The sequence below is a fragment of the Lepidochelys olivacea genome (assembly GCF_965140295.1).
Source record: "Lepidochelys olivacea isolate rLepOli2 genome assembly, chromosome: 5".
NCBI lineage: Eukaryota > Metazoa > Chordata > Testudines > Cheloniidae > Lepidochelys > Lepidochelys olivacea.
This window is the reverse complement of record NC_140415.1, coordinates 70,383,322-70,406,186: the sequence shown is the minus strand read 5'-3', so window position 1 is coordinate 70,406,186 and position 22,865 is coordinate 70,383,322. Positions and strand designations below refer to the sequence as shown.

General features: G+C 41.8%; 1 protein-coding gene across 1 annotated transcript in view; it reads right to left on the bottom strand.

Moving 5' to 3' along the window:
- MAN2A1 (mannosidase alpha class 2A member 1) overlaps positions 1 to 22,865 on the bottom strand; it is a 212,097-nt gene that overhangs the window by 117,814 nt on the left and 71,418 nt on the right. Inside the window, exons 5-8 of the mRNA XM_084629262.1 lie at positions 15,950 to 16,077; positions 14,362 to 14,535; positions 9,744 to 9,930; positions 6,701 to 6,878 (exon numbers count right to left, since the gene is read on the bottom strand). Coding sequence (XP_084485388.1) covers positions 6,701 to 6,878; positions 9,744 to 9,930; positions 14,362 to 14,535; positions 15,950 to 16,077 — 667 coding nt within the window. The remainder of the gene's footprint in view (positions 1 to 6,700; positions 6,879 to 9,743; positions 9,931 to 14,361; positions 14,536 to 15,949; positions 16,078 to 22,865) is intronic.

Genomic DNA, 22,865 nt, shown 5'->3' with positions numbered 1-22,865 from the left:
ATTACCAGCAGGAGAGTGGGGTGGGGGGAGGTATTTTTTCATGCTTTGTGTGTATAAAAAGATCTTCTACACTTTCCACAGTATGCATCTGATGAAGTGAGCGGTAGCTCACGAAAGCTTATGCTCAAATAAATTGGTTAGTCTCTAAGGTGCCACAAATACTCCTTTTCTTTTTGTAATCACTGTGAAGCTTAGGGTAAAAACTCAAAAGGTGGATCAGATGGTTCACGTGAAAAGGAGAAGTCAGCTTGGGGCTGAACTTCGGGTGTGGTCTGAGTGTGACCTTGTCTCAAAAGAATACTGTGTAGGGGGGATGTGCCATCAGAACCGCTATTTGCCCTATTCTCCTAGACGAGGTGATTGACACCAGCAAGGCAGTTTTCACTGACATGTACATAAGCGAACACGTCACCCTGGGTTCACAGGGATGTCTAATCAGGCTTTTCAACACTAGATTTAGATCCCACATAGGGGTGGTATGTTGGGGTTGTGGAAAAAGGTTTACTATACCCCTAGGGAAACATTTCCATTTGATAGCATTGAGTATCTGCCTACTTGTAGGTGAAAGGCTGCTATGGCCAGTAGGTGGACCATGAGTGAACTGAAAGATTGTCCCAATTTTTAAGAGTCCGTACATAGTATAGGATCTTCGGAAGGGTAGCCGATGTCAGAGAAATTTGTTGGGAATTACATCAAGTTTGAAACCTGGAACACTTTTACAGGTATGTACGGTGTATCATGGATTTTCTACTGTGTAGTAATTCCTCTTGTACCTCCTCCGAGCAGGAGCTTTCTGTGTATGGGAACCATGAAGTAGACAAGCCTTGAGGTGGAGAATCCCCAGGTTGGGATAAGTGCATCCTTTGTTCTGCAAGAGGAGGTATGGAGCGGATTGGAGAGAGATAGTCAAGCACATCGCGAGTTGTGCCAGATAAGTCTGTCTCGGTCAGGTGGGAGCAATCAGTATGACATGTGCTCCTTCTCTTTTTATTTTCAATAGGACTTTTGACAGTAGGGGAAATAGGGAAAAGGCATAGAGAAGGTCCTTGTCTCACAGAAGGAAACAGTCACCCAGAGAGTGCTGTATTATCCCTGCTTTGGAGAAGTAGTGTGGACATTTCCTGCTCAGGGAAGTGGTGAACAGGTTTGTGGTCAGTGTCCCCCATTACCTGAATATGTCATGAAGCACTGCTGGGTTTATCTCCCATTCATGGTCATGTAGGAACTTGTGACAGACTGTCCGCCATCATGTTTTGTATGCCAGGAAGGTAGGCTGTTGACCATGTAATGTTATGGGAGATGCATCTGTTGCATAACTTTAGTGCTTCTGCACAGAGGGACAGTGACCTGGCTCCTCCTCATTGATTTTTGTAATACATACAAGCTATGTTGTCTATTAGGACTCTTGTGTGTATTCCCTTGATCAGCAAGAGAAATAGGTGCAGGCACTCCTGACAGCCTTGAGCAAGAGGAGGCCAATGTGGAGGGATGCCTTGTATTGTAAGGTCATTTAGGGATGCATCAGCAGTGAGAAGTAATGACAGGGAAGTCTGCGAAAAGGGGATTCCTTTGCAAACATTTGCTGGGTTTTTCCACCAGTCCAGGGAGCTTTTGACCTTGGTGGGCAGCGACAGAGATTTGTCTAGTCTCTCTCTGTTTGGTCAGTAGATCGAGCTGAACAACACCTGGAGACACCACATGTGAAGCCTGGCATGAGGTATCCCTGCTGCACCAGCTGCCATATGCCCCAAGAGTTGAAGGCAGTGGCTGGCTGATATCTGGGGGCTGTTTTGTACTGTCTCTATAAGCGCGGACAAGTAGAGGAACTTGTGGTGGGGTAGAAGCACTTTGGCCTATAACAAGTCAAAGTCAGCCTGTAGCGGAGCAATTGCCCCACTCCTGAAAAAAGGTAGGCTCAGTGAGTGTGGCTGCAGCTGTGCCCGCTTCACCAATCAGGCCACAGCTGGCCCTGATAAAAGGGCTGAGGGCGGAGCTGGGTCACAGTCTCTCGCTCTCTCTGGAGAGAGAAGGACCTAGCTGCCTGAAGGAGCAAGGATATCTGAGGCTGAGCAGTGCTGGGGAAGGGCAAAGGAGCTGGGGAGCTCCAGCCTGGCAATTCCCCAGGCTGAGGCCTTGGTTTAAGTCTAAGAAGGTACTGGGGCTGCAGAGGGGGCAGCCCAGGGATAGGCAGAGGCAGCTGGTCCAACTCCCTTGCCAATGATGAGTGGCCATTACGGACTGCAGTTTGCCCTAGTGAGAGGGGGCTAGATGACGACTGGCAGTAGCCACTGAGGCAAGGTGGGTGTAGAGGATTGGGGGTTCCCCTGGAGGAGAGACCCAGAGCGTGGGTAGTACTGCAGTGGGGAGAACCCCAGGGTAAGGGGCACTGGGAGGGACACGGGAACAAGAGAATTCCCAAGATGACCAGCAGGAGGCGCTGCACCAGTGAGTCTTCGGTCCACTACACAGCTCCTATGAATTCCAGGCGTTGTACTAGGGTAAGAGCTGATTTATGGCTGTTGATCTATAGGCCCAGTTCTGTGAACAAATCTATTGTGGTTTTGGTAACCCAGTGAGCCTCGTTGAAGGAGCGGGCTCTGAGGAGGAAATCATCCAGGTAGGGGTAGACCATGAACCCCTGGGACAACAGGTGTGTGGCCACTATTGACAGAATCTTGGAGAATACCCTCAGAGTCGATGATAGCCCAGTTTCATATTCCAATGCTGGAATAATCATTGCTAGAGTAACCATCTTGAATTTTTGAGCTGTGACAAACTTGTTGAGTGCTCAGAGGTCTAGTATGGGTCTCCAACCTCCCTTCTTCTTGGGCATTAGGAAACAGTGACAGTAAAAAAGCTTTGCCTCATAGATGTTGAAGTACAGGAGCCATGGCTCCTAACTGTAGTATGCAATCTCTTTCATCATAGTAAACTCTCGTAAGAAGAGTCCCTGAAGAGGGACAAGGAAGGATGTTGAGTGGGGGAGAGGTAAAGTAAAAAAAATCTCCAAGACCCATCAGTCTGACGTTACGTGTTCCCAGGTGCTACAGAACGTGGCAAGGCAATAGCCAAATGGATGGGATAGGATGGTCACTGTAGTGATTGAGGGGAGTGGTCTGTCAACACCTCAGCCAACATGTCAAAATTGGTGTTTTGAGGTGGAACGTTGCAACATGGAAGACTGTGGACCTGATGGTTTGCATTTGGAGAACCTAGATTTCTTTCTTTGAGGTTCATAAAAGCATTGAGTCAGGTAGTGAGATGTACGGAATTTATGCTGCCGCAGCGGACTAAATCTTCTCTTTGTTACGGTTGTTTACATCCCTAATGAGCACAGAGGTGCCCTGGAATCCCTAACAGTATGGAGGGATGCGTCAGTATTTTCAGCAAACAACTTGGTGCCTTCAAAATAAAGGTCTTCAGCAGTTCTTTGCATCGCTTTAGAGAAGCCCAAAAGGTGTAACCATGACACATGTCATATAACCACTGCCGTGGAAATGGACTGGGATGCTGTATCGGCTGCATCAAGGGCTGACTGGAGCATTGTTTTGACTACTAGTTGTCCTTCCTGGACAATAGCTCAGAACTGGTCGTGCTTTGACTGGGAGCTGATCAATAAAGCTGTTGAGTTTTGAATAGTAAATGCTGTCATACTTGGTCATTAAGATTTGATAATTTGTTATTCAAAACTGCAAAGTGGCAGAGGAGTAGGCCTTTCTCCCGAAGCGGTCCAAGCATTTCCAATCCCTATCATAGAGGGATGGATCTCATTTGGTGCTGGCGGCCGCAGGATTTTACCATGTCCACAACGATGGAGTTGGGCGGAGGGTGAGAAAGAAGATATTCCACCTCCCTAGGCAGGATGCAATATTTTTTATTGACCCATTTATAAGTAGGCATCGCCAATCCTGGGATTTGCCATACAGTTTTTGTGGGGTCCAGGAGGGCTCACTGATGGGGAGGAATATTCTGGAGGAGGAGGAAGAGTATAGGAGGTTCAAGGAGTTTGTGGTGAGTGTCCTTGACATCCTCCAGGGGTATCTGCAACCCTTTGGCCAAGTCCTGGAAGAGCCAGAAATCAGCAGCTAAGAATGACTGTCTCATCTGGAGGAAGATATATTGGTTCTTGGAGTAACCTCTTCCTCCATTCCATCCTCCTGTTCCTCCATAATCTCCTCTGGAAGTTCCGAGATTCTGGATACCATAGACGAGGGAGAATGTCTCAGGGGCTCACGGGTGAGGCTCACAATCCAAGGAGTATGGGAGCAATACGCCGCCCAGGAATCCCAGTAGGGCCACTGAAGCGGTGGGATAGATCCCAGTGGTGGTGCCCATGGCTGGTCGTATTATGTGAGTGGTAGGGGCAGGCTGAGGGTATACCCGAGGAGCCCCTTGATAACAGGCATCATAGGGACAATGGGAGGAGTGATTGGAGATGACTTTCTCTGGCTCGCTGTCTGATTTGCTACTAGAAAGTGGAGGTGCATGGCAGGGTACCAGAGAAGACTCCCACACTTGGAGAAGACTTGGTATTGAATTCCCAATGCCAAGAGGAGGAGACTCTGGTATATCAGATAGCCTGAATTCTCCTGAGTGCCGGAATTCCAGCAGTGCCACTGGTGGTACGGAGAGAGTCGGGGATCTCGCTCACACCAAATGCTCCGGTGCTGGATGGGGCACTGATGACAGTGCCAAAAGTACAGCATGTACTGGCAGTGTTTTCTTACTGGAGCACTCTCTGCTCCAATCTTTTTCCACTGGGTACCGTTGGCTTGGTGCATGTGCCCATCAGAATCTTAGGTGCATCTACAATACCTGCCACTCTAGATCTTCGTAAGCCATGGGTACCAGGTTTGAACTGTCTCAGTGCCAATGATACCGACCATGCAGGAGATCTTTTACAGATAGCTCAGGGCTCACTCTGGGGACTCAACACTCTCTTTTCTGATGACTTATGAGAGGGGTCTGCAGCTGGTTTCTTTGACCCACAGTCCTCTGATTTTGAGGGCTGTGTAGAAAACCTGCACTTTCTGGGTGACTCCTGGCATGGATCCAGAGAAGGCTGGAGGGCTGCCTCCATGAAGATGATCTTCTGTCTTAACTCCCTGTCCTTTCAAGACCTGGCTCTGAGTTGCTGGAAGAGACCACGCTTCTGGGCAATGTGGCAAGGCAGCATATGCAGCAAGAGTGTTTGTCTGGCACAGGGACAGCCTCTTTGCAAGACAGGCACTTCTTGAAGTCCGATGAGCCAGGCATATCCTGCTGGGGGAAGGGGTTCCCAACAAAAAAAAAAGAAAAGGTTTTTTTGTTTGTTTTCTGAAGAGAAAATAAAGAGAAAAAACTACATCTAAGACGAAGGATACTAACTACTAGAAATGCTAAAGAAAGCTAATGATCGCAAATGGACTGCTAAGGGCTTTATCTCTAGCCGGGGCAGCTGACAAGGAACTGAGGGGGGTTAGCCCACCCTTGCTGGTTAGCCTCGTGGCAGGGCACAAGGAGGGACAGAACCTGTGCAGGCCTAATGGACACTGCTGCCAAAGTTCTCCAATCTGCAACGCAGAGATACAAGCACACCTATAGTGGAGCACCCATAGAGACACGACTCAGAGAACAACTGGAAGCTACTCAAAGCAACAAGAGAAGAAAGAAACTCCCTTAAACTTAAAGGCTATTGTTTAAAGTAAACCACTATGGCCATTGTTTATATTTCTTATAGAATAATTTCAAGCCTTGGAAGGAAAAAAATAAAGTTAGTCTGGCTTGTCATTAACCTCAAGTACATTCAAAATCATCCATCAGTTGAACTATACATTTTTATTTTAAGGACTTACTTCTATTTTTAATTTTATTTTTACAGTTGTGGGATGAGTGGGTTGTGCTGACAGCAGGTCGGCCAGGGCCCAAGACACCAGGGGACAAGGTGCAGGGGAGGCAGTGATCATCCTGGTTAGGCGAAGCAGAAGCCACTGGCCAGGACTGTAAGAAAGAGGATGAACCCCGAGCTGTATGGGAGGCCAACCCACTGCTGAACAGTTCCTGCCCAGGGACAGCTCCCATGTGCCTGGCTGGTGGTGAGTGAGTGAGTGAGCAGAGCCATGACAGCAAAGTTGCAGAAGTCTCCCCGCACTGCCACAGGAGCCACTCAGCAATATGGTGGTCTCCCCATGGCAGAAAGCTCACCCTCTTCCTTCTGCAAGTCATGACCAGACGTCTCTGTGCTGCCTCACCAGGATAGCAGTCTTCCTCTGAACCTTGCGCCTGCAGGGATTGAGTGTCACCGATCCTGAAGCAGTGCAATTAGCCCTCTGTAGAACCACTGTTATGGACCTGCTCACTCTCTGCCCTGACAGGAGAGCTGCAGATGGCTGCCAAGGCCAGTGACAATCATCCATGCAGGCATGCCAACTGTTACAGATTTTTCTTCCATTTACTGACAGTTATCGATTAAAATCAAATCCTGCCAGGCCTAACTATAAAACTTGATCAGTACTACCTTCCTTACTAACCAAGAGTTTCAGTTAAGCTATAGTAGTATTTAGCTAGCTTTCTCCATGATGCAAAACAAATTCATACAAAAATCTCAGTATATCAGAAGGTGTTAAAGAGTGAAACAGGAGTACATAAAAAGTTTAAATTAGGGCTCATTGATGTTAGAACAGGACTACAACTATTTGAAAAAAATAAATATGCACTTTACCTTAACATGTAACTCAGGATGAGAGTTCATAAAATCAAAAAGCTTTTGATAATTCTGGTACTGCTGATCCCATTCTGAGCTCTCACTGTAGCGGAAATCATCCCCTAGTGGAGCCAACAGAACTTTAGTACGGAAAAGCTTTGACTTCTTTCTGTACTGATCTAAAATCATCCAAGCCCTTGGAAGAAAAAAAAATTATAAAATTTAGAATATAGAAAAGTAATTACTTGACAAGACGACAAATGTCTAAAATATGTTCTATACAACACCTTACAACTAGCCTTGCAAAATTCTACTTGTCCACTTACTTGTGATAATTAAAAAGGTAGGTTTTTTCCTCCCTAATAGCAACATATTAAATAGTGGGTTAAAAACTTTAGCACCTGAGCTAGTGAAAGTGTTCATAAAATTTTGTACGGCTTCTCTGAATAACCATGATTGCCATTAAAATTTTTTCAGTACTATTTTTTTCTAATTAAAGTTACTTAGGTACATTTAATATAAGAAATACTGTCAATACTGCAGTTACGTTAGTTACATGCCAAAGATTTTACAGAAACTATAAATCTAAAGATTTCTAAAACAACAACTTACCTACTTTTAATGCATATTCTCAAAGAGGTTGCAGCATGTACACATTTAGAATGGTTTCCAAACCATTAATGCTTAAAATTTGGGAAGGGGGGGGGGGGTTAAATGTTGTATGTGAAAGTTTTTATGAGTTACAAATATTTTTTGCAATATATCCAAAATCTGTAAAAATTTTAATAAGTTGTTTCTTTTTTTTAAGCTATATAAACTGCTTTTACTTAGAATAAGTTTTCTGTTAGCGTTCTCATTAATAGGTAGTTTTAAATCTTGGATGAATAAACTGCAGACATTGAGTTACGTGGTCTGCTCAAACAAACATAACCCACCTAGTATCATCATTGTTTTCTTGCCGGCAATCCATTTTATAGTTTGTCATTAGCCATTCTCAAAGCGTTGAACTGCCTTGACTGAACCAATACCCCTTGTGAGGTCAGAAAGACTACTCTGAATCTAGGGTACGTGAAGTCCTCCCCTCAGAGAAATAGGTATGCTATCACTTACAAACTACAGCAACTGGCAGTATAGAAGAAGAGGAGTTCCAAAAGAAGCTCATTTGTGGTTCAAATTTTACACGTGCACTCTGAGACCAGACAACAGTTTGTCCATATTTGTGATCATTTGCCCAAAGTTACTTGTGTGATATGGAAAAAAAGGTTAGTAAGTGAGGTATTTTCCCTTGGCACCTCTTCTTTCCTGTCTTCCCTCTCCAATTTCTTTCTCAATCAGTTACACAGTTTGTCAATGGGTTTCTATAGCATAGGGAGGATGGAATAGCCATACTCAGAAGAATAATCAGGGCAAAACACACCAGATCTCAGATCTGTTGGACACAAGAAACATCTCTGTAATGAAACCATACCTCACCCCACCTCTGCGGCCCCCCACCTCTACCCCTTCTGGCTCCCTGCAGCACAGTACCAAATGTGCATTTCCATACGTTCATGTGTTGATTTCAGTTACATTTGCCTGAACTCTGAATTTTGTTTTTTCTAATCTTTTGTCTTTATAAACACTCAATTTTTTTCAGCTTACATTATTGATATGTACTATCAGCATAACTATTTTAAACATTTTTTATGGGACTATTTAGTTTTGTTTTCAATTAACTGGATTAGATGTGGGAGTCATATCAAAGATACAGTGTATGCTCCCACTACTCTCCCTCAGAGGGTATGTCTGCACTTCAATGAAAAACCCATGGTGCTCAGCCTCAGAACCCGGGTCATTTGACTCAGGCTCATACGACTAAAAGTAACAGTGTAGACATATGGGCTTGGGCTCCGGCCTGAACTGCGAGACCTTCCTCTCTCACAGAGTTTCCGAGCTCGAACAGCTACCCTGTTGTTTTAGCCTCATAAGCCTGGGTCAATTGACCCAGGCTCTGAGACTCAGTGTCACTGGTCTTTTGTTGGAGTGTAGACAAACCCAGAGAGATCCTGATGCCATCCCCGTGCCTGACAGTACAGAATCTGGAAAAAGTCTGACAAGCAAATTGTTTGTACCTCTTCCTGGTACTCATAAAATGTAACTGACCCAAGAGTTGTAGACTTGTTTATTAGGAACTGGGGAATTAACACATTAACTCAGTGTATTAATTTTAGTTTCTCTTACAGTTACCACTTTCATAAATTGTACTAGCAACTGTTTTGGGAATTGACACACACACAGTGCATATGTAATAGAAATTATTTCTCCTAGGACAGGGGTGGGCAAACTTCTTGGCCCGAGGGCCACATCGGGGTGCAAAACTGTATGGAGGGCCAGGTAGGGAAGGCTATTTCTCCCCAAACAGCCTGGCCCCAGCCCCCATCTGCCCCCTCCCACTTCCCGCCCCCCTCAGAACCTCACACCCATCCAACCCCACCCTGCTCCTTGTCCCCAGACCACCCCCTCCGAGGACCCCCACCCCTAACCACCCCCTAGGACTCCTCCCCCATTTAACCCCCACCGCTCCCCGTCCCCTGACTGCCCCCCCCAAGAACCTCTGCCCTATACAACTGCCCCCTGGTCCCCGTCCCCTGACCACCTCCCTCCACCCCCCGCCGGGACCCCACCCCATCCAACTGCCCCCTGCTCCCTGACTGCCCCCCAGGAGCTCCTGCCCCTTAAACAACCCCCCCCCGGCCCCGTTACCATGCCACTCAGAGCAGCATGTCTGGGAGCCGCACAGGAGCCAGACACGCTGCTGTGCTGCCCTGCATGAGTGCGCGGCGGCGTAAGTGCAGGGAAGGAGGGACAGCAGGGGAGGGGCTGGGGGCTAGCCTCCTGGGCCAGGAGCTCAGCAGCTGGGCAGGACAGTCCCGGACGCCGGATGTGGCCCGCGGGCCATAGTTTGCCCATCTCTGTCCTAGAGGATCGTCTTTTTTGAACAGTAAAACAAGCAAGTTGTGATGTTAGTATCGCCTTCAGCAAGTACAAATTACTGAATTCCACAATACTTTCAGTACTGTACCTGTGCTGAACATTCCCAGCATGAATGGCCTCAGGAGGAACTCTCCAGGGACAACTTACTCTTCCCCCAGGAAGACGCTTAAAATCAAACTGGCAACAGATTTTAGGATCTGGACCACACGTATGAGGAACGTCATAGCTGTAGAAAGGCATCATGTGGCAAAGGATATCTGTATTGGATCCCAAATCTAAAAGTACATGAACAGAATATATCTATAAAATAAAGCCATATTTCATTGTCTAAACTAAATTAACTAACTGTCTGGGCCTAATCCAGGAGTGCTTTTAATATGCCATCTTAAAATACAGTGCCATTTTGGAGATCTGAGCCCTGACACTGCACCATTTAAGTCACTGGGCGTTTTGCCATTGACTTTAATTAATGTAGGATCAAGTCTCTAATGATTAAGTTACCTTAAAGACAATACCTCAATGAATAATGAATTGTACCTGAATTTTCCTAAATTCCGTAAAGACAAAATCCATTCTTCTATGTGTTTTTATAATTCAATTTTTCAGTGGTGCTTACTCAAAACAATTCCCACTGATTAATTTGCATGGAGAAATCATTTATTTATTTAGCTCAACAACATCAGCAACAACTCTGTACTGAACTAAACAATTATCTCACTGAAGTAAGACAAAAGGTACATTTTTCAACAGGTCAGATTCTCTTTTAAAAGAAGAATTTAAAATTTTAGTGGGCATCAGGGTTTTCTCTTAAAGAGGTTCTAAGTAAAACAGCATCAGGAAATTACTATAAGAAGATACTGATAAAAAGTAAATTAAACAAGAATTACTATCATGATTTTCTTACATTTACAACCCTTTGATTAGATATTAAATACTAGGATTGTGTTTGGGAGTTGGGTATAATGTAAGTCAACTAGAAATTTTGGCATCTGCAGAATCTGCATGCAATGTGAGCTTAGTCATAGGAAGCAACAAGTAGAGCAGATTGCTGACTGTATTGCCCACCTATCTTTGTGTACCATCTATTTACATCCTTTGCTTTCAATATACCTGTAAACTTCCAAACACAAGAACTCACCAGATGATTTTACACCAGAGTTTGGAGCTTCCCACTCATTCCCACTTTAAATATATGAATAATTCAGTAGAGAGGACAGGAAGAGGGGTGTGGTCCTGCAGCTAAGAATAAAGGCTGCTGTAACATGAAGTGCTGTACTGTAGGAAGAGGGATACTGTAGAGAGTGGAGACGATGCGTGAAGGGGGAGGGGAAGCCAACCAAACAGCAACCCAGCTGGGGCCTGGTTTTCAATTTAACCTGACAAGAGAAAGACACTCTTATCCACTCAAAACTGACTAGTAAATCAAAACATCAGATCACTATGCATGAGAAGTGGAGTTGGAGGAGTTCTACACTGAAACCCAAAAAGAAAACATCTGAAAGGAGTGTTAAATTATTTGAATTAAAATATACAGCCTCAAGGTCCTTACCTTGCAAACACATATGCATGTGCTTAAAGCAACACATGAGACTACTGCTAAGCAAATGAACGGGACCATTCACTTCAATGGGTCTAACTCCCACATACCTCTTAAATGTTGCACATTCTGCTTAGAACATCCTTCCCAAACCCATTTGCCAAACCACCTCCCGCACCTCATTCAAGCTCTCCTAAATATTCAGTTCTGCCATTTTGTCTATTAAAAGCAAGGGGAAAGAAATAAATATAAATATCAAAAATTTCAAGATTTTTAGGGGGATGGGGGGAAATAAAAATCTTAATTGTCACCCTTCTTTCAAATCTCCCCTTTATCACACTTTACACTTGCCAGTCCTGAAGAATTTAATTTGTAAACTTAAGGACAGGGACCATGTCTCCACTTGTTTTGAGAGACAAATCTTTTTTTTAAATCATCACTAAAAACATCATAATTGAAAGAGCAAACCACAACGCAGTTGGCTCTCCCATGGCCCTTTACCCATCTATCAAATAAGCAATACCCGCTTGGCTGGGATTATGATAATGGTATAAAAATCAATGCTGATGATCGTCATCTATGGTAGGGACACATTACAGATTTAGATTTCTATTTATCATCAGGTGGAAGGCACTATAATTACACTATATACTAATGCTATGCTTTTAATACTTCTGCATTATTACACTGTAAACTGATTGGGGCTGGAGTCATGTTTCTCAGCATACTACTACAATGGGGTCCCAATCTTGATCAGTAAAACATGAACACCCTAGGTCCTCCGCCAACTTTTGGTCGTCAATTTATGTAAAACTAAAACAAGCTCTAAAGTTAACATGTAAATAATTTTTAATAATGTTTAATATTTCATAGGATTTTACCAGGAAATATGCTTAATAGATTATGTACTAGATTGTTAATTCCCTAGTAGTCTCGAGTCAGTTAGCTACTTTTTCATGGTGAATTTGTTCAGTCTTAATATCAAATTTGTTGAGACCTTACGACCTCTTAGCCACTCAAATCTAATTTCACTCTCCAGGCGATTCATATCACTTCAGGATATCTAATATTAGGCAAAGGTGATCTACTAATACTTTTAAGTCTGCAGGTGATCAGCTTTTTAGGTGAGCTGCAAAATGGGGGTGGGAATTGGCTTTTTACTTCTTTATGGATGTTAAAAAAGCCCTGAAAGTTTTCTTTTAAAAATGTTTGATTTTTACCTTCAGGTCTTGGTTACACTTGAAAACTACTGGAGAGTTAATGAAGTTACGACAACACAAGAGACTGAAAACTGAGCAAGTGAGATAAGAGATTTTGATTTTTGCAGCTGGGGTCTTCTTAGTACCTATTTAACTCCAATGCCTGACAAAAAGATATGACACCTTCAGTTGAGATCCTGGTATTCACAATACATATACTCAGATATCCCCAATAAATCCTTTGCAATTCTAGGGAAGAAAATATACAACATTCCTGATGTTCTTAAGATAAAACAGCAAAAATAAGACAAAATCAAAACACAACACGACACTTTTCTGGCTTTCTTTATCTATCAAACAAAAAAGGCCAAAACCATTTTAAAAAAATCATTTACAAGAAGAATTAAAGGTGACTTCAGTTCTGAAATACTAGAATACTCTGATGTGAACCCAAACCCCTGGACACTAACTTTATCATTGGTATTTATTTTGACTACCATTTAGAAAAGCTAATGTCAAGTTAGAAATTGAGCCGCATACACAAAAAATAAGTTTAACAACAAAAATTACTCGAGGATGAAGACTGTGCTTAACAACTTCACTCCTCTGGCACAATGGAACTTTCAACAATAAAGGTAAAGCTAGCTCATGCAGCAGACGGAACTTTCTCTGGAGCCAAGCCGAACCAAAACTCCGGAATAAACTCCCACAGGAACTAATGAATATTACAAACCTCGCCAGCCAACGTTTTAAGTGAAAGACACATTATTTTGACGAGGTCTTCTCTAAAACTGACAAATAGCAATGTTAATTATTTTTTAAAATTCTGAAACAAAAACATTCTACTGCACGCACTTCTCCCCCTGGGGAAAGAATGAACAAACTAATACATGACAGATTTTAGTCATGCTGCTTAATGCACTACTGGAAAGCACTCTGACACGATGGTAATGAGCATGGTGTAAATACATTTACAAAACAGAATATACATTTCCAGCCCATATCCATCCGCTGACATTTATTTACTATACTGGATACTTTAAACCTGATCTATATCTTGCTTGTATTTTTGAATAGGGTTTGTTTGGCTAGAGCTGTTAATGAGACTACAGTTTTGTTTTTTTACTAAAGCAGACCTGAATACTCAGTTAACAATTCTGATGTACTAGATTAAACTTTATCCTTTGCATTCTAATTCTACCACCCCAACTGTCTGAGAATATTAATTGCTCTGAAGAATCCTGCTTAGTAAAATTCTGTTTGAGAAGATTAATTATTCTGAAGTCTTGCTTGATAAAATTAAAAACAAATGGAAATCATATCACATTCTACACCTTTAAATCACAGCAAAATACCTGAAAAATGTTGTTGAAATTTTTGTTGTAAGAAAAATGTCTCTCTCTGCACCCTTATTCCACTCTTCCCTCTTTTCCCTTTTTTTCCCTCCCCCAACTGAAAAAAGTAAGAGGAGAAAACAAAATATTGGGAGAAAGAGGGAAAAAATAGTTTCCCGCTTTTTACTTCTTCCTGCCCACTGAAGAAGTGGGGAAAACATTTGTTTTGTTTTAAAACGTGAGAGAAAGTAACTTAAAAAAAAACACTTTTCCCCACCCAACTTTCCAGTGAAGACAGAAAGAATGTAGACAAAGAAAGAAGAAAAAACAAAATTAATATTTTTAATTCAAAATTAAATGACATTTTTCTTTTTCTCATTTTTGTCAGAAAAGAAAATTCTGAAAAAAATCAAAATTTTGAATACAACAAAATGTGTTCCTTTCTTTAAAAATGTTTTTTGCACCAGTAAAATATTAAAAATTTTGACCAGCCCTACTTTTAATTACTTCATACATTCTGCACCAGGTCATCTGTTTACTATAGAGGTTTTTACAACTGTTTATTTAATGCCTACTTCCAGTTCTCAGGAGGTATAAAGCAACAAATGACAGAGATACCAAGAAAACAATACATACCCCAGTTCTGTCTCCAAAAAAATTCTAGTGTCTTCTGGGTTGCAAAATATTTTTTAACCGAGTAATGAACTCTCTGTATAAGCATGCTGGAAAATCCTGAACGTTTCAGAAGGTAAGTCATTGTTGGCGAATGCCCAAAGGGATCGATGGCCCAACCAGACTTCGGTTTTACTCCTGTTGAGCAGCAGAATGTGTCAGAAGTTTGTGTCTTTTTTACTTATTTCTCATTTCAAAGAAAGCTACACCCATACTATTCAACCCAGTGTTCAGAAAAGTCAAGTGGTGCAAAGCACTTAGTTTAAGAACACAAGAATGGCCATACTGGGTCAGACCGAAGGTCCATCTAGCCCGTATCCGGTCTTCCAACAGTGGCCAATGCCAGGTACTTCAGAGGGAATGAACATAACAGGTAATCATCAAGTGATCCATCCCCTGTTGCCCATTCCCAGTTTCTGGCAAACAGAGGCTGCGGACACTTCAGAGCATGGTTTTGCATCCCTGTCCACCCTGGCTAATAGCCATTGATGGACCTATCCTCCATGAACTTATCTAGTTCTTTTTTGAACTCTGTTATAGTCTTGGCCTTCACAACACCCTCTGGGGCAAACAGTTTAAGTAGATAAATGAAAGATAAAGAAAACAAGTCTGCTTAAGACACTTTATCATTACAAAGTTCAAATAAAAAAAAAAGTATAAATATAAATAAAGCATATACATATATAATTACAAGTAGGCCAATCTCTTGCCCCTCATAAAAACCTGTACAATAGAATCTGTAGTATTTCCACTGTTGCTGTGTCCTGCAATTTTGTTGTGTCACAATATTTCATATTTTACTTAAAACCCCATGAATCAATTACAATTATACAAAAAATCTCAGCTTTCATTGAAAAAGTAGTAGTAAGCATCTGGCCCCCAATTCTACAGAGAAAAGGTGGAAAATGTGAATGCTCTAAGCTCCAAAACAAGATGGCAAATAAAAAGGACCGACGCTTATTATTTTGAAAATCTCGTGATATTTTCATATCATATTTTGGACCGGATTCATGAATTTTGAAAAGTTGGTAGACAATACTGGTGGTTTCATGAAGGAATGGGGCAGCACAGGTTCACAGGTGCTATATTAAAGCAAATTTTATTCCTCATGTATTATGCGTAAGTAATATAAGTTTCTTCCACAGATCAAGACAGAAAAAATAATACAATGGAAAATAATTCAATTGCTCTTACCCTAAGAACCTATGTTTGCAAACTAGCATCACAAATACAGGTGCCAATCCTTCAATTTACAATGTAAAGGCAGACCACTACACCCACACACTGTCACTGACTGCCACTTCAGAAATTGTGAATCAGGTCCAAAGTCACTTTTCACTTAGAGTAGACATGAACAATATTCCTCACATCTAGGCATTCAGAATCACAAAATCTGCAAAAACGTAACTATCTTTGCACAGATTTGTTTCTCTGAAAATAGTTTAGCTTGCAATGATGCCTACTTATAGTCAATCATCAAAACATTGTACAACACTTGCTGACTGACTTAGCTCTTTGTCAGTTTTTAAGTTTAAAACATCAAATTAGATACCTAGAGTCTTCTCCAGCCACTGATGTCCTTCTATCAGCTGGTCAATCAAAGCAAAGTAATGAGGCGAAGCTTCATCAGGCATGACCCATCCTCCTGTTACTATTTCAAACTGGCCATCTTCTATTAATCTAAGAGAAAAATATTTAGTAAACTTGTGTCCAGAAGTGCAAATCTGATTTAACAAAAGAATGCATCTATAAAGTAAAAATCCATAAAATGTAGTGTTCACAGTAATAGCATTGAGAATGTAAAAATTGAACTTCTATACCTTAAAAGGGAATATACTGTAGCTCTTATAGAATCCATTAATTTATTGCAATAGATGTTCACATGGGAATAGTGTCAAAAAACTCTAAATTTAACTATTTCACTGGAAACCATTTTAGCAGAAAAATTCATTTAATGAGCTTATCCCACAATCTCAATCCCTTTCCCATAACCAACCTACCTATGTGACAAAGCCACAAAATGCCCTCCACACTATCAAACCTTCAGCTTCCCGTATCTTAATTTCCTTTATACAATTATGCACTGTCAATGCAAAAATCTCGCACATGCAAATATTGAAAGTCTAGATTACTGTAAATTACGATGAATTTAGCAGAACACCACAGGGGATGCTGTATCAATTATGTTCTTTAATTTCAAGTGTAATTCAAAAAAAGCCTCCATTTTAGAAAATTAATGAAACTTGTAAGATTACCTGTCTGCCACACAAACCAGGTATTGTGTCACAGAATTTAGATCCAATTTAATGCAGAGTACGCAGGGACTTGCTTACAGCAGTCACTGCCACTCCCACTATAAAAAAGAGCCAAGACTATAAGGGCTGCTCAGCACTAACAAAAATGGACACTAAAATCAACCCTAAACATCAAATAAACCATATTTTGATACTATTTTGACCAAACATTTCTATATTCACACCCTAAGCACTACTGTAATAATCTTTGTACAAAATATGCCTTGGGAGGTATCATTTGAAAACTAATAACTCACTGGTCACTATCACCATGAAATGAATGTCGCAACACTGAGTAAAGTTATGAAATTTCCCCGTATGATGTTAAAGGCACATATTCAAACTCACATAGCCTCAATTAGGTAGAACTGGTCAAATTAGCCTGTCTTAACCAAGGGATTATGTTTACACAATTTGCATACAAGATGTAAACAGAGTCCTCAGATACAAGAGTGTGAAAAAAGAAGAAACAAAATCTGTATTTCATTATGCACTGGTGAAAAGAAACAGCATAACACCTCTTCCCCATCAGACTCCATATATCCTTTTTCTCAGTTGGAAATAACTTTATCTAAGAATCACTCTCAGGAAAATACATTTCAAAAGGTGACTGAATTATAAAAGTGAGGGAACAAAAACACCCAGTTTCTCTCTCCCTGTCTCTCTCTCTTTTCACCTAAGGCGACAAAAGAAACAGCCACTGGACCTTGTGAGCAGATCCTGGTCTGAGAATTTGGTCAGCAATGCACCGAAAATCTGTGAAAAGAACTTCAGCTTAAACCAAGTCTAATTTATTAAGTTTAGTACTAGGAAACATTTCATCTTTATTCTTCTTGTAACCATTTCTGATCTTAATGACTTAATACTTGTACTCACTTAAAATCTCTCTCTTTGTAGTTAAATAAACTTTTTTTGTTCTTTAAATCAAAATTCATCCAGTGTTGTGAACTGTTTTGGGTAGCTCCATTTAAGAAGGCAAGTTGTTGTATATTGTTCCCTTACAGAAACAACAAATCTAAAACATCTGAACAGTCCTGGAGAAAGCTGGGAATTACAGAACACACATTTTTAGGGGAAAATTCAGGACTGGGAGTGTGTTTGGGTCACCCTGCAATTAATAACCCAGGCTGGTGGAAGTAAGAGTGTGGCTGGTGTTTGCTGACAGGCTGCTGGGATCATAGTGCCTGAACAAGGACTGTGGCCATTCACGGACACTCAGGGTGTGACAGGCATGCTGTTTGTGAGTGGTACAGGTGGGAGCTACAGCAACAAGGCATTGTGAAGCACCCAAGGTTGTAGGGCAGAGGTGACATAGCCCCTCATTGGTCTGAATTGCACCCCAAAATGTCATCGCTATAAGAGAAGGACGTCTTTAAGGTAAACTGTTGCACCACAGAGACCCTAGATAGTTGTTAGCAATCTAACAAACAATCTTAGTATAGACTGACTTTACTACAGATCAAGTACAATAAAAGTGACTCTGCACTTTACAAGCACTAGAAAAATAGTTTTTAAACACTATATACAAATATATAAATAGCAAGACCTAAAAAAGTAGATAGTCTCAAAGCACTCCAATCATTTTTAACTTTCATAGCTAATTCTCGCTACTTTTAAGCCATTCAGATCAGTGCTGAACAATTCATACATAACATGGGTACTGAATTCCATTAGTAATACAGTACAATTCCTTTCAAAGGGTAAAGAATTAATTGTATATCAGATTGTGTTGGGTTTTTATTAACCAGAACAAGACAAGGTTGATTTGTTCCTCTTTGCGGAGATACAGCAATAGATTTCACACAGTAATTTTGTTTTTGCTTGCCATCCTGCTTTTTATATATATTTTTGTCAAGATTTAGTGAGGCTGATAATACTACTGAGCTCTGCAGAAGCTTGAAAGCTTGTTTCTTTCACCTATAGAAGTTGGTCCAATAAAAGATATCTCACCAACTTTGTCTCTCTAACATCCCAGGAACAACACAACTAAAACACTGCAAAAACAAAATGTAACTGACCAATGTGACTGGTTTATAAAACTGGTAAAATCATTCTTCGCCCAAAAATTCTCTCAGTGACCACTACTGTAATAATTATTTAAAAGGCAGATTAAAAGAGAAAACATCAAAACAAGTCCTAGAAAAATGTGATCTCTAAGTATTAAATATCAAGGTATTAAATAAGGATCTTTCTAAACACAGCCAGAAAGAAAGAAGCTTGATACCTCTGCAACCCACTGCCGAACAGCTATTAGTCAGGCAAGAAGATGGTTATCAGGAGATCACCTCGAATAAGTTGGCAATTTCAGCAGTACTTAAAAGGTTCCCATTAGCTTGTTTTACCATGCAAAACAAAGGGATAGATATGTAATTATGCACATATTCTAGGACTAACCCCCTTACTTCAGACTTTTGTAGATGAAATATCTAAAAGGAGACTACGGAATCTTGGACACAAGCTTTTCTTCTCTCCTTGTAAACATAAATGTTGAATTTTTTAGTATGTTACATTATTCCAAATGGCTTTATCAGTGGGGATTTTAGATTACTTGGTGAATGGACTTTAAATTGTAGGGCCAAATTTTGCCACCTTTATTCACCTGGAGTTGTACTGTACTCCGTAAAAAAAAATCCATTGATTCAGAAGCCATTTGCACAGTAAGGTTCTAAGCGGCCAGATTTTAAAAGGTATTTAGGAAACTAAAAATGCAGATAGGTGAAATAATTGAAATCAACCTATGTGTTTTTGAAAATTCCACTAAATCCCTATCTGCATCTTTAGATACTTAAAATACATTTTAAAAATTTGCCCCGGTCACTAGGAATAGAGGTGGCAAAATTGGGTAGTTTCTGAACTTCTGTATATTGAGTATCATGGCAGTGGAGGCCACGACCATGGCAAAGTCCTGGACAAGTGGAGAGTCCAGAACAGATTGACAAAGTAAATCTGCTGCCTGATATGCCACTAGCATGGAGACTCTCGGTGCTGGTGTTGATGTAATCAGTACTGCACTCAACAGATGCCCCCAGGCCAGAATCGGTATCAATGGTACAGTGTCCTGGAAGTTTCAGTGTGATATCGGGGAGTGGTTTGACAGACCTGCTCCATCCCACAGCCTGGAAGTGGTATGGTGGTGGTCTGTACTCTTTTTAGAGGAGGAAGAAGAGTTCCCATGAGCACTGCGATGGTCCCAGTCAGTTTTATGGGACTTTTTCCTTGGCGCCCCTGAGGAGGGTGAAAGACCCCTCCTTCTCTTGGGGGAGATGGCAGCACTGGAACACAGAGCAGCCTCATTCACCGAGTCTGAAGGAGACAGCCAGACACAGGGCTTTGCACCAAAACAGGCCTCATGGCATGCTCAAGAAGGTGTTGCTTCAAGCGTAATTCACTGACCACCTGGGTTCTTTTGGTGAACAACCTAAAGATAAGAGCACCGCTCCCTAGTACGCCCCTTCCCTAAACACAGCAAGCACCTCATGTGAGGATCACTATTAGAAATCGCTCCCCACACACACACACACACACACACACACACACTACTGGTAGTACTTGAACCCTAGTGAGGGCATCACACAGGGCAATAAGTATCCTAACACTAACTACATAAAAACTATATACATTGAAGGATAATTCTCAGAAAACAGATAAGTGAACGTGAAGTGATAACCACTGAGCTCCAACTCCAGTTATGGGTGGTAAGAAGGAACTAACGGGGGTTGGGGTGGCACCGCCTCGTATAGCCAGGGGGCGGGCTACACCCACAAGGCATGAATGCTTTCTCTAAATTTACTGCTAGCCAAAATTCTCCAGCTCTTGTGTGGAATACACAGCTGCATCTACTTGAAGAAACAACATTAACTAAGATGATTGGCAGCGGTCTCAGCACAAGTATGGCCTAACAGTTAACCTTCTACAGATTTTACAGAAGAGTTTTAAAAGAGGGGTTTTGAAGGAGGATAGTAAAGTAGTTGCGCAGATATTTACAAGAAGCTCTGCCCAAGCATGAAGGTCAGCATGAGTGAAATCACAAAGGTGCTTATTTGAAAATTTAACAAGTGGCCGATGGAGGCAGGAGTCAACATATCATTAGAGAATGTGAGATGATAGGTAGGGTGGAGATAAGCTGTGAAGGGCCTTGAAAGTGAAGACAAGTAGATTATGTTTGATATGATAGACGGGGCAAGCCAGTAGACGGGTGAGAGGAGAATGACATGGTCAAAGCAAAAAGCTAGGAAAATCATTTTTGCAGCAGCATTCTGAATGGATATGAGCAGGTCAAGATTGCATTTGTCAAGGCCAAAGAAAAGGATACTGCAGTAACAGACATGAGATGATGAAAACTGGAACAACAGTTTTAGCTGGATGGTTGGATAGGAAAAGCTGTATCTTAGAAATGTTATGCAGAAAGAATCAGCAAGATTTAGACAGTCTGAACATGAGGATCCAAATGAGAGTTCCAAGTCATAAACAACACGCAAATTACAGCCCTGAGTAGCAAGTAGGATGTTGGTGCTGTCCAGCAACAGAGAGGAGGTAGCAGGGAGGACTTGCAGGGGAAGATTAAGAGCTCTGTTTTAGACTTGTTGAGCTTAAGATGCGTGCTAGAAATCTACTAGGACATGTCAGAAACACAGGTCAAGATTTTAGTTTGAACAGAAGTACACAGGTTTGGAGTAAAGCGGTAGCACTCTAAGTTGTCAGCAATGGACGGTAGTTGAATGTGCGTTTGTAAATGAGATTACTTAAAATTAAGGTGTAGAGGAAGAAGAGAAGGGGACCAATGACAGAGGCCTGTGGAAACCCCACAGAAAGTTGGAGGGGAATAAGGATCATTCAAAGAACATTTTTAAGGAGTGATTAGAGAATTAGGAGGAGAACCAGGAAAGAATAGTCATGGAAGTCAAGAGGACAAGATTTCAAAAAGAGCATGGTCAACATTATTGAAGTCAGCTGACAGGTCAAGGAGGCGGAGGATGGAGTACTAGTGAGTTTTGACTAGGAAGAGATCATTGAGGATTTTGGCAGTGGAGCACAAGCAGTGGAAGCCAGACTGAAAAAAGGTCTAGAATAGAACTGGAGGAGAGGAACTACAGACAGCACCTGTAAGCAGCTCATTCAACAATCTCAGAAATCAAAGGGAGAAGGGGTGATAGCAAGAAAGACAAGTGAGGTCAAGGATGGGTTGTTTTATTTATTTTTTTAAGATGGGCAATACAAAGCATGCTTTTATTGTGAAAGAAAAGATTCAGAGCAGAGTGAGAGATTAAGAAAGAGAAGAGTAAAGTAGGAGATGCGAGTGGGCATGAGGGAAATCAGAAGATGGGATGGGGTGTGGTCACTGGGGAAAAAAGAGGATGGGTTAGAGATAGAGAGAAGGTGAGAAACTTGTGAGAAACTTATCTAAGAGAAGCAGGAGACAGTTGTAGAAGGGAAAGGAAAAGCAAGCTGAGGGGAAAGGTCATTTAATAGTTTGTGTTTTGTCTTGCAGGAAATCAGTGAGATCCTGTATGGAGGGAGAAGTGATGGCAAGAAGAGCAGAGGGAGCGTCAAGTGCGTAAAGGGTTCAGAAAAGATGGCTGGGATTGAGGTCATGGGATTCACACAAGTTAGAAACAGTGTTGCTCAGCTCAGAAGATGGCTGAACTGAAATAAGAGTGAATGAATTTGTAGCGGAGGAAGCCAGCCTGGTCACAGAATTTCCATCAGAGAAGCACCGTGGAGCAAGAGCAGGAGCAGAAGAGGCCCAAAAAGCCCAGGGTGGAGGAGAGTGAAGCACAGAGAGAATCAACAACCATATAAATGGAAGAAAGGGCAGAGGGTGGGGAGGATAGGGCTGAGAGCAGATCAGAAGTCTACAATGCAGAGGAACTGGAAGTCATGGACAGGCTGAGTGACAGGTCCAAGGAGGGGGTTGATGGGAAAGGGTGAAAGAGACCGAACAATGGTCAAAGATGGAGCATACAGCAACAGAGAAATTAGAGAGAGTGCTGTGTTTGGTGAAGACCAAATCAACTAAATGGCCCTTTTGGTGAGTGGGAGAGTTGAATCATGGCTTCAGGTCAAATGAAGAGGTGAGGACAAGGAAACATGCATCTAAGGGATCAGATGGGTCATCAGCATGGAAGCTGAAGGATTAACGTGGGAGACTGTGAGGAGAGGAAGAGAGCCACAAGT